At 36.0% G+C, this 18,308-nt stretch overlaps 1 protein-coding gene across 1 annotated transcript in view; it reads right to left on the bottom strand.

The window, feature by feature from the left end:
* Positions 1-18,308, bottom strand: part of FRYL (FRY-like) — a 166,863-nt gene that overhangs the window by 85,943 nt on the left and 62,612 nt on the right. Inside the window, exons 3-9 of the mRNA XM_009335155.1 lie at positions 17,562-17,761; positions 11,675-11,728; positions 5,050-5,189; positions 4,449-4,545; positions 1,932-2,011; positions 1,363-1,443; positions 729-897 (exon numbers count right to left, since the gene is read on the bottom strand). Coding sequence (XP_009333430.1) covers positions 729-897; positions 1,363-1,443; positions 1,932-2,011; positions 4,449-4,545; positions 5,050-5,189; positions 11,675-11,728; positions 17,562-17,761 — 821 coding nt within the window. The remainder of the gene's footprint in view (positions 1-728; positions 898-1,362; positions 1,444-1,931; positions 2,012-4,448; positions 4,546-5,049; positions 5,190-11,674; positions 11,729-17,561; positions 17,762-18,308) is intronic.

The following is an 18,308-nucleotide window of genomic DNA, read 5'->3' as shown; positions in this document are numbered from 1 at the left end:
ATTATTAGAAAATTAAGTATTTTGTTTTCTATATACTCATTTTCATTTTCAAGATGACTTTGATGCAAAGAAAATTTTACAGAGAAATAAATAATCCATACACATGTATGCATACTCCACTATACCAAATTGACCACTCTGGACACAATCTAAAGCATCCATGTATATGGTAGTTTTTTCAGGATTGAGATCCATGTCAACAGCTGTTAAATACTTCTAATAAAATTTACGACCAAGTTGCAATAACTTCAGTTACTGTGGAATGGGCGAGTTATTCATTAAGACAATTTTTAATCCACAATCAAGAGAAGCAAACAAAGAGATTTTAAGTCTCCCTGAAAATTAACTGAAGTGTTTTTTAAACAAAAGTGTTTCTTGGCACCTCAGCTGTTAAAAAAAGATATATCAACTAACTTTTTTTCTTTAACATACTGCTTTCATAAAGAAATAAAATTATTTGATTGCTACCCATTTTCATTTAGTCTTGAATAAATTCATATATTACCAGTTTGCCACATTACTGAGACAATTGAGAACAGGTTCTCATGCTAAGCACTCATGAACTGCAGAGAAACAAATGATTCATACCTCTGAGAACTTATGAACTAAAGAGAAAAGGATGAAAGACGACACACGAGTGAGAGACTGATCACAGCAAGCATCATTGTAGCTTCATGACTTAAACGATCAAATTATGCTCATTTTAGTTTTCCGTAATATTCATTTACCTGCATGAACTGAAACGATGCTTCAAAATCCTCCACAGGATACATCTTTACTCGAAAAAACTTCATTCCCATAATCAAACTGATGATACTTTGTACTACGTGAGGACTCTGTTCTTTTTGTCGCAGTTCCTTTAATTCAGTGACAAACTTCTTCCTAACAGCTTGAAACCTGAACAAGGGATATAGATGGCAATGATTTGCATTCTTAGTTACTTTTATATGATGTCTATAATTTTGAACCGATTTCTTTAGTCCATTAATGATAACAGCACCTACAGTAAAAGAAATACAAGCAAGATGAACCCTGATACGTAAAATCTAGTCATTTAAGAGTGCCTATGATGATCAGCACATTAGAATACGCTTGTTAACTGAACAACAAGTATTGACTGATACCAGGCCTCCTTTCCCTGCACCTACAAGTTGACGGCCAAGCAATTCAGAATTGTACTAAAGATTATTTCTTGATTTGTTCAAATTTATTGTGCTGGAACATGAGACGGACACGTCAGACTACACTTGACACTTAAAGGATTAGTTACTGTGTCATTAACAAACGCTGCTGTATTAAATAGTCTTTAAGTCTAGAGTTCATTTTTCCCCAAATGCAAGAAGAGTCAGAGACTGAACTTACTTTGATTGAGCAAGAACCCCTGTCACTTCTGCATATAAGTCTGCAATAATATGCACATTCCCAGTGTTGGTTCCTGAATACCTAGAGAAAAAAAAGAAAAAAAGAAAAAAAAAAAGGTGTTAAATACAACTTTGTTCTTCTAAACCCCAAGTGTGTTCCCAATTACAAACAAAAAGTTTGTTCCATAGCAAGGCAGATTATTACCATAAAAATAATGAAAGTCAAGCATAAAACGCATGGGTGACATTTAAGTGTTGTCGTTCCATCGAACGGACATAACAGACATATTCTGCATAGGAAGTTTACTTTAGTTATCCAAACTCAGACTTTTCTTACTCTGGCTGGCTATGCAAATCATTCAGTATATTCTAAGCAAAATAAACTCAGCATTATATTGAACACAGCTGTGTTCTTTCAAGATACGTTTTCAGTTTAAAGATATCAATCGGTGTTCGTTTACAGTGTTATCACCAACATGTTACATGCGAGGCAAAGGAGAACAATCACAACAATCAAGCACCGGCTGGTAATACACACAAAATATTTTAAACTACACAAGTGAAACTTACCCTTCCTTATGTTTAAAGTGCTTAAAAGCCAAGTTTAGAACTTCATGTACTAAAGGATCTGGCACTGGATGAACAGGTATCTGAAATGCAGATATCATTTCTACGTATGTAACTATGCATGTATATATACACGTATGGATGTATGAAGTAAATAAACAGTACTGTGAGATGCCCTGTAGAAATCTCTCCCACTACTGTCAAAGGACACATCCTTTGTTGGCATACAATAGCAAGTTAATTCTGCAATATATGAATATTTACACAACCTGTATTGACATTCTCTTAAATTATTTTGCATATTGGCTTTTAGGGATTAAATTCATAATAAAATAAACAACAGTAATGTAAACACTCTGAATTTGTCATCAAAATTTATCAGACTAGGTTAACTATGCGTCTTTCCACACTTTCTACACTGTGTGGTGTTACTATTACAGATTTAACCTCGAAATGCATTTCATCTTGATATAAAGGAAGACAAAACTAAGAATGCAGGAGAGATGATCACCTCCATTTTAGACTTTCTGCAGATGAAAGCAGCCAAAACATAAAAATCTTCCTACCAATAAGTAACAATTTGGTGAGAAACCAAAACCAAGCATTCATTAGAAGGCCCTTTTTAGTGAGGTTCTCTGACATCACCACTTTTCCTGGGTTTAAAAGAAAACATTTGCTTAAAAATCAAATGTATTCTTTAAAAAAAACCACTATATATAATTATGAAGTCATAATATCTTTAAAATTTCAAAGTAATTTAGGTAGGGACTAGGATAACCCTGCTAAACATTACTGCTTAAGAGTGATTAAGATTTTCACTAAAATATATTAGAAGAAAAGACTACTGTTCTTGTCTACAGAAAACAAAGCACTTGCTGCTTGAGAATTTCATATTCTTGTGCATCATGAAAGCTATTTGTCTAAGAACTTCCAGTTACTGGAACTGGCTATTTCAATGCATATTCATACAATGAGTAATACGTAGTCATTTAAGCAAAAAATTTTTGTTCCTACATAGGTCATGTCTGTCACTCTCTCTCCGGTTGCTCTGTGCATATTACAGAAAGGGCTGGATCATACCCTTTGCACCCTCTAAAACCAGTTTCTAAGAATTAAGCAATGATAGGGCTCCCAGGAAGACAGGAAGATGGATGCAACGTGAATGTAAATACGTTTACTGATAAAAAGCCATCCTTCCTGCGCTTTGTTTGACTGCCTAATTGCAGGTGCACATTACAGGCAGAAAATACAGACCCTCCTTTAGATAACTTTTAATACTAAATTGGCTGAAGGATTCTCTTAAGTAGTGTATCTATGTTTAGTGGCCCATTGCAGATCTTTAGCAGAGGAAAAAGTCCTTATCAGAAAAATACCTATCTTGTCCAGAGTACAAGCGTGATAGGCTCACCAAGCATTACAAGAGTCACCACAGATTCTCTTCAAGACCAAAATTTTGGCACCACTCCTGACATCTGAATCACTGGCAATATGTACTCTACTCAACAGAAAAACTAGTACCAGTTCAATATACAGAAGCTACCCATACAACCCTGCAATCCTAAACAACCTATTCCATTTCCCTTTTTCTTTAGCACTGATAGAAAATTTAGGCAGGGAGAGAGCATGAACTAAAGATTTTCTATAAAACACTAACATGTAGGAGTTTGATGGTTTTAATAGTGCTCTCTGCATCTCTGTGCATGCAGTATAGGAATATCACTTTGGATGATTGGTAAGTGTCTCAGAGAAGGACAGGCAGCTCTTTTGTTTTACTGTTTTCATTTTTCCCTGTATCACAAACATGCCCTACACAACCACATAAACATAAATCTCCTAACAAATTATTTGCAAACTAAACCATAGTCCTTGCTTTACTTAGTAGAGAAAGCCATTTAATTTTCATGTACCTATAAATAAAAGACATAAACTACTTAAGTATTTGAAAAATTAAATTTGCTCAAGTCTGCTTCATGTTTCAAATCCTTTCTTACAGTAATCTTTTTCTCCTCTCAAAAAAACGCAAGGAAAAAAACGCTGCTACTTGAAGCCAAACTCTATCGTCTTGTCCATATACCAATGCAAATTTTATATTAACAGAAATTGTGCGTGTAACATCATCTAGCACTACATTATAAGGCAAAGCAAAATTACATACCCTTTCTAATTTTTTTTAAAAAGTGACATTTTAATCTTGCCATTCGACGATTTCACATTGTATTTCAAAAATGTTAAAGCAGACAAAAGGCACTGAACATAAATAAAATGTTATTTTTTACAGTTTTGCTTTTTGCAGTACATCAGCAGCTTTGACTTAGCGGATCCAAGACATATGAACTGAGATAATGCAGGCACGTAAAAAGACAGGAGAGGCCAAAGGCTTTATGCAACTGAGAGCATAATTACAGCCTGCATATGCTCATCATATATATGCTCCAGTTTTTAACATAAAAATTTAAAGGAGATGACCAAAACATTAAAAGCAAAAGATTAAAAGAAGTTGGCCAAAGCAAAAGAGCTTACCTGTTTTAGAACCTCTATTAAAACTAAACAAAAAATGAAATCTACAGCTAAGTCCCTCCTTTCAAGTAGATAATCTCTTTCACGTTGTTGGTCATCCCTAAAATAAGAAATCAAGAACACACGTATCATACACAAGACTGAATACAAATATTGCAGAGAATACGTCTTATGTAATATATTCCATACAAATACATGCCTTTCATGCAATCATTGTTGCACATGTATATAAAATGGATGGTTAGAAAGACTTTGGGGTTTGTGACATCTTGCCCTCTCCTAAAAGGACCTGCCAACAACCAAAATAATTCAAAAAGGGGACAAACTGGCTTGGAATTATCAGCGTCCAACTTCCCTCTGTATATCAACCCCAAAATCATTAAGTCACTTCATGCACATCATCTACGCAAGTGAAATACACTACCTTAAAGAAGCCCATACGCAAGTTAAATACACTACCTCAAAGAAGCCCATGCTCTTTCTACACTGATTTAGGTAATGACAGATCCAAATACAAAATACTTGTCAAAAAAGTACAAAGCACACATTTTCTTACAAGAAAGCACACAAAAATCAAACAGACTTTTGCAAGGAAAACTCTTACCCCTTCGATTTTGTGCTAGATCGAGGTCTATATTCATAAGATTCATCTTCTGTTCCATTTTGACGCCTGTACCAGTCAAACAAGGTGCGTAATAAGGAGGGGAGACAGTGCTCTGCTACTGAGCTCATAGAGCTTATCAACTGAAAAAAATTAAGAAAAGTAGTTCAGCATGACAAAGCAATCTAAAAATCCTAGAATTATAATCATTCTTTCAGATTCATATTTAACATTAAAAACTGTATATCATATAATTTTACAAAGTGGCAACTTTATGTATCATTTTCATCTAGGACAATTACTGTTAATATGACACTCTAAGTCAATTATTATGACAAATTTAAGCAGACAAAGTGTTCCAAAGCTCACAGGGATCAGAGAATCCTAAATTTATACAGATAACCCGTATAAAACCATTGAGAAAACAGCAGAGATTTTAGGATGTCCCTGAATGTTGTCATATGTATCTCTGAAGTACACATACCTTTACATTACAAATGACAGATAAGAGATAACCCACCTAAACCTTCTAAAACATGCTTCTTTGGTTATTATACAAACAAAAATAAGAGCTTTTTAGATATTCTACTCTACTTTTAATACATTTGACTGTCTAGTTCTCCAACTCTATTTATTTTCAGCATAACTCCCCTATCTACTGCCCTCTTTCAGAAAACCCATATGAGTCATGAACTTATCCATGAAACAGTGGCAATAGAAACCATTATAAAATGAAGACCTTAACATGGTATGAAACTTAAACTCCCGAGGCTTCCTTTAACTTAAACAGAGCTCATCAGTGCCCAGGCTTGGGGAGGAGAAGAATGAAAGACAGCATAAAACAGCTATAAACTGCCTGCCAGGAAGCAGCAGGGAGCAAGCCCATCCCCAAAACAGGGGCTGGAAAAGGAGAATTACCACTTTGCCCACTGATGCCACATATTAATTACCTCTTGCATCTTTCAAATAAGACGTTTCAATAGAAGCCACCCTCATGCGATAACCTGTCTATTACTCACTATTCTGGAAAACCAAGATAACATCAATGCCATTGTTTCTTTGTCCTCATTTGAAGCATCTTGGTTTTTCAGGTTTGGGGAAGGGATGGGGGCAGGTTAACCATAAGGAAACACCAGAAGGATCTCTTTCAACCATCTGAATAGTCTACTCCGCTTGTTAACCAGTCAGCTATTCAAGTCACAAGAACTAAGTAGTATTCTTGACTCTCTGAAAAATCCCTGAATTATACAAACAAGTGGAGAAACTTCCTGAAAATAAGTAAAATCATATTCTTGTTCTATGAGTTCATAAAATGTTACATCCCAGTATACAATACAAACTGCATATATTCCAAACCTGAAGAGGAACTAGGTTTCACTAAAAATTTTTTATTAGAATAATGAGATTATTTTTTTCTTATTATGTCTGTCAGTAAGACACTTACTATGTCTGTCAATAGGACACTCACTAACAAGGGATTCAGTGGAAAAACTAGGCGTGCCTGCTGCAGGAAAGGCATGCACATTGAGCTAACTGCACAAAAAGATGAAGGCAGTTATTGCAGGCAACACAAAAACATACAAAGTATTTTAAACACAGAAAAGAAACAGAAGCTAGAAATACTGTGTAGGCTTGCTATAATGCCTTGCATTTTGGAGCAAACACTAAATTTTGGGAGTTGCTTCAGTCTTATACTAATATACGTTGAAATCTTTATGACTTGCTTTGGAAACGAAGCACGTTGTAAGCTTGTTTCTTGTGCTCCGATATCCATACAAAATAAATATCCAGTCAACCAACCGACATACATCAGACTTCTAGAAGCAGACAGTAAAAACAGCTCAATTTTACCACTGTAAAGTTATACTGTGATCTGAAATGAAGCAGTGTGATGAAATAGAACATGTACAAATTAAGATGTTGCACAAGAGAATTTTCTCATGTGGCAGAGGTCTGACAAACTTCCTTGGAAAAAAAACAATAGTGAAAACTTGTGAAGAGGGAGAGGAGAAGAAGAAAGAAAAATTATGAGGAAATTCGAGACATTTCTGGGCTAATACTAAAACTATCATCCTTTAGTAAGAGGAAGCATCAGAAAAAAGAACTCAAAAGACTAATTTGTATTGATAAAGCTTCGAAAAATCTTCACCAAGATTTCACTAGCAAGAAATGCCTGCTGCTTGTATCAGCTTGGGGTACTCAAACATCTGTTGACCTCACTAGCATTCTCCAGCCAGGAGCAGAAAAAGTAAGTTAAAAGCATTAATGTATTTTGGGAAAAAAATTATTCAGAAAGCAGAATGAACAAACCCTCCTCATGAGTTACTAAACTGAAGATATTAGACTCAGCACAAAATCATCAACAAAACTGGTAATCCTTAGAATGAAAGCTAAACTCGCTGAAGAAGGGATCTATCACCAACCACAGCAATCCAAAATGTGTTTTGCCTTCAGAATTTACTGTCAATTTCCATACCCCAAATAACCTAAACTCTGGGGAAATACATTAATTTATCTTTCTGTAAAAATAACAAAGTTCTCTTTCTCTAAAAATAATGATACATCCAATACGTTGCACCAAGCTATGTTCATGCAGCAGCTACACACACAACAGGACAGGAACAGATTAAGCCAACACTTAAGTTACCCTGTGCTGTCAATATAAAATGCTCCCACAAAGCACTTCTCCTCTGCCCTCCTTCTGAACTGATGGGTTTACTTGTAGAAGAAAAAGAAGAAAGATGCATTTTAAGCTTTACTAAACCTTTTCCTTAGGTTTTTCTGCAAGTTTACACAGTATATTAATACTACTACCACTCATAAATGTTCCAGCAGTTGGGCAGTTTACATTGTCTTCCACAGAAACTAGTGTATCATATGCATTAAAAAAATTGTCATTGGTAAAGTGCTAAACCCAGAAACTACTGGCATTATAAAGCATTTTCCTCTTGAAATGAAAAGTCAGTTTTACATTATAATTATTTATTTCCTGCCAAGTTTTGCATCCTTAACGTTTTAAGGAAGAGGCATTGGAATTATCAGGAAGATGAAATCTTTGCTCATATTTGTGCTGGTTTTGGCTGGGATAGAATTCATTTTCTTCATAATAGCTAGTACGGGGCTGTGTTTTGGATTTGTGCTGGAAATGGTGTTGATGATACAGAGGTATTTTTGTTCTTGCTGAGCAGTGCTTACACAGAGTCAAGGCTTTTTCTGCTTCTCACCCCACCCCACCAGCGAGCAGGCTGGGGGTGCACAAGAAGCTGGGAGGGGGCACAGCCGGGACAGCTGACCCCAACTGACCAAAGGGATATTCCATACCACGTGATGTCATGCTCAGCATATAAAGCTGGGGGAAGAAGAAGGAAGGGGGGGATGTTCAGAGTGATGGTGTTTGTCTTCCCAAGTAATCATTATGTGTGATGGAGCCCTGCTTTCCTGGGGATGGCTGAACACCTGCCTGCCGATGGGAAGGAGTGAATGAATTCCTTGTTTTGCTTTGCTTGCGTGCACGGCTTTTGCTTTACCTGTTAAACTGTCTTTATCTCAACCCATGAATTTTCTCACTTTTACCCTTACAATTCTCTCCTCCATCCCACCGGAGGAGAGTGAGTGAGCGGCTGTGTGGGGCTTAGTTGCTGGCTGGGGTTAAACCACGAAAATATTACATAGCTGCTAAGCAGAACATGAGCTATATGCTTACTCTTTGTATTTAAAATAATTACCATACTGCTTGGATACTAAATTCAAAACCATCTTATATAAAAATTATAAGAAAACCCTTTTATTTTAGCATTAAATTTTGCCTAAGTTGAAAGCAGCAATCCAGGCAAAGAGCGATCCTGTAATGCCCAGGAGGACAGGGCTGGACATGATGTATATACTTACATTCCTTGGAATGAAACAGCAAAGCATGCTCCAGTCTTAAAGGCTGTAATGCATTGCTAATTGCTGCACTTAACATACCCAACAGCACATTGACGGGTAACAAGAGAGAGATGCAAAATTATAGTAAGATGCTAGAGCCCAAATTCCAGCTATGGCCAAAATCCCGACCCTGAAAACATTGCTCACGTTGTGCCTAATCATAAACAAGCCTGAACCCCCGAGACACATCTGTTTTCAGCAAAGTCACTGAGATGGCCAAGATATGCTTCTGCGTGATCATAAAGTTTTGGTGTCTTAGGACAAGAGTAGGAAATTGCCAAGTATGATTCCTACAACGAACGAAAGAAGAAAAATACAAGCTATTTCAGTTTCAAGCTGTACAAGCAAAAATATTTTAAGAAATGCAATATATGCTCTATAAAAAATTCCTCTCCGGTAGCTTCTTTGACGCGCTAGGAATGATAAAGGGAAAGCACTGATACTAAAATGATAACATTTTTAACAGTTTCAAAGTGTATCAACATAAAAATTTCCTTCTCATTTTCCAAAGTTTCATCTGTTTCAGCTACATTTACATTTTTGTTCCAATTAAAACCTCAATGACAAATAAAAGAATTGTACTATTTAAAAATTAAAAACTATTGGATTTTGCACAGTCGGATCTAATAGCAGCCCTCTTGGTCTGGTTATGCTTCCAACAGAAACAGCTTATAAACCCATTAAACAGCTATTTTACTTTTTCATAATAGGGACAGGCAACACTACACGCCTTCCTCCTCCATCCCTCTTCCCATCACTTACTAAGCTGAGAGAATGAGTGTTAACTAGATACCTTCTTACTCCCAGAGTCCCTCTCGTGTTTCAGCCCTGATCTTTTTATTCATAAAGTACAACACTTACTAGCTCAGACACCATATCAGTACAGCTAAAGCCACTTTTTAGCCTCAAATTCCTAACTCTGTAAAGATCTCTGGGTGAACAAGGTTGGCCCAGTGACAGCTCTAGCTTCTCTGCTGTGTCACTGGATGCTGTGGCCGTGCACTCTGGATCCTCCTCTCCCATATTTTACCAATCTCTTCTTACTCTGCAGTCTTCTACACTGCTGGAAAATTGATCTTAATATTGGTTTCCTATACCCAGCAACAAACAGAGAGAAACAATTTAATTCCTTTTGCCAAACAATGTTCAAAATTCCCTATCAAAGTTCACAATTCTCGTCACCACAAGGGAGCCATTCTGCTCTGGCTCTTTAAAGTAATTTTTTGAGTACCATTAAAATTCAGATCTCGATGAACCCAAAGTAGATTACAAACAACAAAAGAACAAAATAAGAAATAAGAACTCACACACACACACATATACATATATACACACACAATCAAAATGAATTATTTTTGAAGTACTACATTTTCAGGAGAATGAGTTTATTTCAATATTACAAGATTTCAAAAGTTATATGCTTTATTTTTTACTTTTCTTCACTCAGCATATTATTAGAACCTGTATGTAGTTTAATACATGACTACTAGTGATTTATAAAAAACATCCTTAACTGGGGAAAAATGTGAGGGGGGGGCGGAGTTAATAGAAAAATTAGTAATATTACTGATTTACAGATTTGCTTAGATCATCCCTATCATGTGTATTATTTAACTTTTGGTCAGCTTTAAAAAAAAATACTGTAGCTACCAAGGAATTTATGCCCTATTCCCCCTTCACCCATTTTCCTTGCTTATGAGTAAACTTCCATTTAGGAGATAATGGCCTTACAGCAGGTTAGATTAGAAAACATTAAAAGGCTATGTGAGGTTTTTGGTGGTGGTTTTGGTTTTGTTTTTCTTTGAAAAAGAAAACTATACATCAAATATTACATGCTATTATTTGTTTCTCTTTTGGGAGGAGGGAAAAGAGGTGCACAGGCGGCTATTAATTGAAAAGTAGGGGCAGATCCACAGATTTCAGTGCAACGTCTAATAGCTATATCCAAGGAGTAATGGAAAGCATGAAACAAAAATCCAGTTACAGAAGATATAGACAGAACACTAAACTTCATACAGTAAGATACTATTCAGCAACAGTTAAGAACAGGAACAGGCAATTAATGGGGCTTCATCTGAACGCTGCCTCTCCATTGCAAGGAAGTATTACGGGACAAAAACATGCCTATACTATGAAAGAATTAGAAATACAGACAATAAACATGAATAAATCGAGTGGAGAGTTCTTCAGGTACAGTTCACTTAATAGTAAGTGAAACAGAATAGCCTCACAGTGCGACTATATACTCAGCAAAGGGCAAAGTAACATTTTGAATCTACCTTATGCCTTCTGCCATAGAATCAAAAAGCCCTCAGTAAAAGCCGTGTTACTGAAATTAACACTATTTGCTTATAAAAGCAGAACCCCAAACACTGAAACAATAAGTAATATAGGCTGAGGTTACACAAAGCCTATTAAAAGGAATAGAAATAAATTAAGTCTTTTTGTCCCCTACCATATTTCAGCATCTTTCCTACAGCAGCTTTCACTGCTGCCTTCAAATAATTAATCTATTCTAGTAGTTTCTTACTATCATAACCTACAATGGAAAATAAAGTCTAACTAACATTCAAGGTCTAAATCTTCTGACGCTGATTCAGACGTGGATGTTCCAAGTCATTACAACAGTGGAACCACTATTCTGCAAAGACATAGACCACCTTAATCCAGTAAAAACTGCCTTCAATTACGTGTCTCCTACCTGATCAAACTGAAGATCTTCACCTCTTTGAAGAGATCTGGACAAGAGCTTTTCCTGTAAAAAAAAAAAAAAAAAGAAACATGAATTTCACAATGCAATCGACTGTTATCAAAGATAGATTCCTTCTTTCTCAGTTAAACTACAGAACAAAGAAAGAACTTTTAATGTCAATATTTGCATTATTTTTCAGCTAGAACCATTTCTGAAGATGTGAAGAATACAGACCTAAAATTAATTTGTTAGCTTAATAGTAATAACGTTAAAGACTGACAAATAGAAAACGTCAAACACCTCTCCCAAACAGCAGGGCCTAGAGCAGTGTGCTCAACAGAGATAGCCGGCAGTGGGTGCCAAGTATAACTTAGAAGGAAAGCCATTCCCATCTGAATTAACAAGCATATTCATGTTCATATAAGGCAGTTATTGCAAGCTACAAGAATGAATTTTTAAATGCCTCACAAAGGCAGAGACAATTGTTCAATGCATTTGCAGTCTGCGCTTTCCCTGAACTGCAATGAAAAATAGCTAGAAAACCTAGTCCAGGAAAAGAAGAATGTCAATAATAACTTGCTTTACATTTGAAATAACTTTGTAAGGTACTGTAAAGATGCAATATTACTAGAATTTAATTATTACCATATTTCATTGCTACCGGTACCATAAGACATACTGCTCTGTTAAAAGCAAAATTAAATTATATTCCTGACAAAATAATTTAGTGAGAATTAAAGCATTAAGAAAACACAACACTCATGGCACTTAGGGAGATGGTTTAGTGGTGGACTTGGCAATGTTAGGTTTACAGTCGGACTCGATGATCTTAAAGGTCTTTTCCAACCTAAATGGGTCTATGATTCTATGAACTGTAATATGTATGTAATAGTAATTATTACTAGTCACTGTTGAGAGTACCAGATTATACAGTTACAAGAAATACAACTTTTATAGTCTCTTGCTAGGGTATCCTGGAAAGCAAAAAAAGACAAGAGGAAGGGGAAAAAAAAAAGAAAAAAATAAAAAGACCAAGTCCCATGTACTGGCTCTGAGGGTCAATGGTTTACGGTAAGCCAAGCGCGACAGTAACAGCTTTAAGGGCATAATACAAAGCAGCAAGACATATAAAGATGTGATTCATTTCTTGCTACTTAAAGAAATTTTAAACTACTTTTCACTTCATTTTGATGAGGAAAGTAGAAAAAGTACTCAAGGTAAGGAGTTAACAGCTCATATTAGATTGCAGTAAGCAAACAAAGAGCTTTTATAGATCAAATTAAGTCAAGTAGTAAACTAGAAGAGCTGTTAATTTGCCTGGTCTGGGATGTAAAGGAGGCGTAGTGGTACTGATAGCCAGTACTGCTCTCAACAGGTTGTGCCTCAGTTACCACAAAACAACTGCTCAGTACTTTAGTAAGAGACAACACCCTTGCTGTCAGGCTGTTGACAAAAATTTAAAAAGTCAAATATTGCTTCGCATTTAACACTTGCAAGGCTGCAACAGACAGGCTATGTGTTAAACAGATACAAATTGGGATTGCATGTACCAAGCCCAAGATTCAAACTGGCAGCTTATTTTCGTTTGTCCTATTCATAATCTTGAAAACACGAGACAATTTCTGGCATTTTCTGCTGTGAGTGCAGCTGTATTTTGTGTTCAAAAGGACACGATCTCTGGCAACTATTACAGCCTCTGAAAAATTGAATTCAACATTGCCCAGGCAAACAGCATTTGCCTACTCTGAAAGCATAACTTGAAATAATACAGGTACCAATTCACAAGTCAGACCATTTTCACTTTCTGTAATCCAAAGAAGCCCACTTAATTGTCTAAGAAAACACTGTCATTTATGTACACTTCCAGTATGGCTAAATAAAAAATATTTTAAAAAAGAAGGTGGTTTCAGGAAAATGCATTTAATATTCTGAAATAGTTCTATTTGTTCATCAACTGATGTATTAGCCAATGTTCTTTCACTGTGTATTCAAAAGCAAGGGGGCAAAGGTTTCAGATACTGGCAAATGAACTTATTATCTGATAAATTCATATAATTTTACATGTTACGTCTGTTTAAAATACTGTTATGAGACTTGACATTTTGCAGCAGATACTAAAAGCTCCAGAGAGCACTTGCAAATCAGAATTCCCTTTTAATTAGAATTCCTCCCTCCCCTTTTTTTATAATGAAACATCTACTGTAGGTGAATTCATGTGATCTGTACTATGCTTTTAGATAAACTGCACAAATAATTGTAATCTTATCTATAAAGCAGAAACATGAGAAATGTTCCACCCTATATAAACATCATATATTGCTGAATAAGCTGATGGAAAATAACTAGAAAAATATTTCCTGAGTAGATGGAGAAGTGACTTTCTTGTAAGAAGATGGTAAAAAGTCGAGTTCCTTAAGTCTCCTGATGATACAATGCCCCGACATGCCACGTTCCCACCATGGTACTGCAAAACTATTATACAGGTGAACAAACACTGGGTTTATTATACCCATTGCATGTGTCTAAAACCAGAAATAGCTAAGGAAAAGAATGATAACAAATCAAAGAGAACTGAAATGATGTTTAAGTCTTTAGATGAAGAAGTTGAAATCCATGTCAATAGATAGCAAACTATTTTTAAGATAGTTCTGAAAGTTTAGCTTTTTGCCCCCATTCTATACTAATTTGAGACACTTCTGTACATCAAATGTTAATTAACTTTTAAGATTTTTAGTATCAGAAAGAATGAAGACCTTACAAGTTCATAATCCTATTATTTTTCCTCCGCATTAAAAATCTTAACTGCTAAAAGGTAAATATCACCGTAGTTAATGCAACACCAACCACACAAACGTGACATGACCAAATAATACTCTTTAACCCAGTCACAGGTTTATCAAGGCCTTTGAATTATTTATATGGCTTTAAAATTTATTTTCTTTCAATGTCTTTTTCTAACTCTGCTTTGTCATGGCCCCAGTCGACTCACATGACTTACAAAAATCTATCCAGCAGCATTAAAGTAAAGGTCTGGAAACTTTCACTGAATTAATAATTTAAGATTTATTTTCCTGGCTTCCTGAAGTTCAGAGAGAGATGGAACTAATAGGTCTACATTTATCTTTTACAAGTGAAATGAAAAAAAAGCCCACTATTGAATTAACCAAAGAACAGTTTGCATCCATTGTGTAAAGCAGAAATGTCAACATATGGCAGGCAGCAGAGATCAGGATGTAGACAGACCTGTGTGTGTGCTGTGCAAACAACTGCACCCGTGGACAAAGGTACCACCCGTTGGCCCCTCTCCAGTATTCACCGGCACCGTCCTCCGGTTGCTAGCACACCTCAGCAGGGCGGCTCAGGTGAACACAGCAAAACTAGCGTTACTTGTTTCTGTCCTCCAAGCTGTACGTAAGAAACCAGACAAGAAATGCTGTCTTGCCTCCCCTTAGCCCAAGCGCTGGGCAGCGCCCACATCCTTGTCCCAGCATCAGAGCAGCGTACGAGAAACACTGTGCTGAAGAAATGCGGTGTGCTAAATTTTACAGATTTCAGGCAAGCTTTTGAAAGCATCTAGGCAAGACCTGCAAAAGCATACAGTACTAGTCTGAGCAATGTTTAGTTTCTCCACGATGGGATAAAACAGGCCTGTTGCCAAGACCAGCGAAATACTCTTGCTGGTTTTGATTTAGACATGAGACTGAACTACAATTTAGTAAGTTAGCAGCTTACCTAGTTAACAGCTTGGTTACTTGGTGGTACCATGTTAAACTGCCTCTGCTTAAATTCTAACCATCTACATTTACATGCAGCCTGACAAAATAGAAGGTAACTGAATTTATCACTAATCTTTTTCACTGGTATAGCTTGTTTGACATTTGGGGAAGGCTGGTATCATGCCTCACAGTCATCCTTGCTCAGCTGAGGAAGAGTATTTTAAGCTACAATAAATTGTGTCTGAGCCCTTTTTCCTTTAAAACTATATAACACTACAAAAGACTTAGAAGAATTTATTTTAAAAAAGAAAAAAAAAAGGTGTTTTGATTCAATTTACTCACTAAAAGGATGATCTTCCTTCCTGTGGTTACGCTCACTACTTGAAACATTTATTTTAAGCATTTGCTGATAAGCTCTTTCTGTAACTTTGGAAACTCTGCGGTATTAAAATTTTGCAAGCAGAGAACGCTTAATTAAATCAGTGAAAGGAAACTACTTTGTTACTCACTGAGTAGCCTAAGTAAATTCACAGCCAAAGAAACCATTTAGTTAATTTTTAAAATCACAAGTCAGTTACTCCTAGATGAAACTCGTACATCTGGCCAAAACGGTACCATCCCCTTACCCCCAGGTGCTGTCTTGAGCTGAAGTTACTATTTTTTTTAATTTATTTATTTTTAATTCATTTTTGTTCCCCTGCTGACACGTTCATCTTCAAATTTTAAAAAGTGTCTAGCTCCTAACTTTAATTGGTCTGGCTCCAAACAGCTTCATCCAACAGCCTAGCTTCATCTAACACATTAAAGATTTATGTAACACTATATATATTTTCCACATAAACTTTATTATTTGTAGCCAAGTCATCCCACAAAATCAAATCACACTAAAACGATAAAGGGTTTTCCTCTCTTCCTGTAAAGCCTTTTCTCCAATCTCAGTCAGTACAGTCAATATAGCTATTTAAAGCTCTTTGGAGGAAATGGGACACCTAAAACAATGGTTTACTAATAGCATGCCCATAATATAGCATAATCTTGACATCATGCCTTGGGGCATAGCAGAGTCATGATTACCTGCCACTACATAAAGTTATGGGGTTATTCATATTTTACATTTTTTAAAAAATTGCAATTATATCCAGCAAACTTCTGATTTTGTAAAATAATGACCTTTTCTTTTTTAGCTATACAGTAAGCACTTCATGAATTAAGTTAAATTTTAGGTGGCTGTGAGGGCTTTCTTCCCCCAAAAGGCTATATGCATCCTTGAATGAAAAAGACTGAGAAAAATTGCACTACAAATCATCTTCAAAACAAATTTATTATGAGAATTAAAGGAGGAAGAAAAGCACAGGGACAAGAACATCGAGGAACTAAGCAAAGTAAAGAACATCAGAAGCTGCATTACCACATGAAGACATTACTGCTGTATTACGTTACACCTGTAAAAATAATATTATTTTAGAGAAAGTTCTGATTCGATCACAGTTGCAATGCACTGGGTGTGACCTTTACAGGTCATATGTTGAGACTAGAGGGTGCATTTGTATTTCCCATTGAACATCAGGATGGTAAATCACTTGTGTAAAAAACCCCAAACTCCACACCTTAAAGGGATACTAACTCATAGTTCAAACAAACAAACAAAAAAACACAACTGAGTGAAATTTCCAAGCTAAAAAAAAATCCATTTATTTCAAGATTATGCAGTCTGGATCACCAACAGAATTTTGTATTTTGCCTAATCTCCAATACATACTGGCTACTATATTCTTCCAGGTGTTAGTGTCATTACTTGGGAAAACAAACCAAAGGCATCTTTTCTTGAAAGTATATTGTCAAATTATTTTTTCAAAGAAACATCAACAGGAAACACTTTGCAGTGTTAATGAAGGAACATTTTTTGTTGTTGCTATTTCCTTTTGTAACTTTACAGAACTTATTACTAAGAGGTCTTGTTTCCAGTAACCACTACATAACAGTTTTAACGGAAGTCAATAAAACATAATCCAGGTAGCAACCCTGTTTGCAGAAGCCTATTTACTCTTGAAGTAATCCTTTTGAAGAGTCAACAATATCTGGGGATGTTTTTTTCAGTAGCCATACATATGATAAATCAGCCTATTTTAGAAAAATAGCAGGACCATTTCAAGGGATACTATGAAAAAAGAAGGACTCACCAAAGGTTCAGCCATTACAACTTCAATTTTCTTTTCAGCTTGAACAGCAAATTCAGCAAAGAGGCTTTTGATGACATACTCGCCAGGCTTGACATCTGGATCAATAGTAATGTTAGACATGATGATGCCTCTCTTTTCCCAGGTGGAAACGACACTTGGAGAAACTCTGCGTTTATTTACTCTGCTGGGTGGTGTGGAGGCTACAGAGGAGGGGGGGGAAAAAAAAAAAGAGCGATAAAGCAGAGCTTCTAAACACAATGCCTGTCACTTCTTTACTTTCCCATCCACCACACAGATGTATTCACACAGTAAATTCTGTAAACCAGAAGCAGGAAGTAACTATAACGTCCAACAAGAACTTTTTTTTTTTTAAATTAGGTGGGAAATTCTACTCTAAAGATAAGTTGCATAAGGATTTACAATGTAACTCATTTTTGTTAATGATAAAACACAAAACTGTCTTATGCTGTGTGAACAGCCCCATTCTGAACACAACTCTATGATGATCATGATAAAGTTTGGAGCTTTTAATATCTGGTATCTTCAGTACAAGTATGACCAAAAATCAAAAGGTTCAATTTAAAGGGTTATTTCCCTGTACTGTGAGAGGCATCTGCCTGATCCAATTTTTATAAATAGTCCATGAAGTTCAAGTTTCTACTTGGTGTCCAGGTATCTTCAAGAGAAGTATTTCCTTGGCCCCTCTTGGCACTTTTTGCCAGTAAGCTGATTTTCCTAACAAGAACG

Source organism: Pygoscelis adeliae, unplaced genomic scaffold, assembly GCF_000699105.1.
Source record: "Pygoscelis adeliae isolate BGI_AS28 unplaced genomic scaffold, ASM69910v1 Scaffold21, whole genome shotgun sequence".
NCBI classification, from domain to species: Eukaryota; Metazoa; Chordata; class Aves; order Sphenisciformes; family Spheniscidae; genus Pygoscelis; species Pygoscelis adeliae.
The sequence above is the reverse complement of the archived record's forward strand: the minus strand, read 5'-3'. Positions and strand labels throughout refer to the sequence as shown.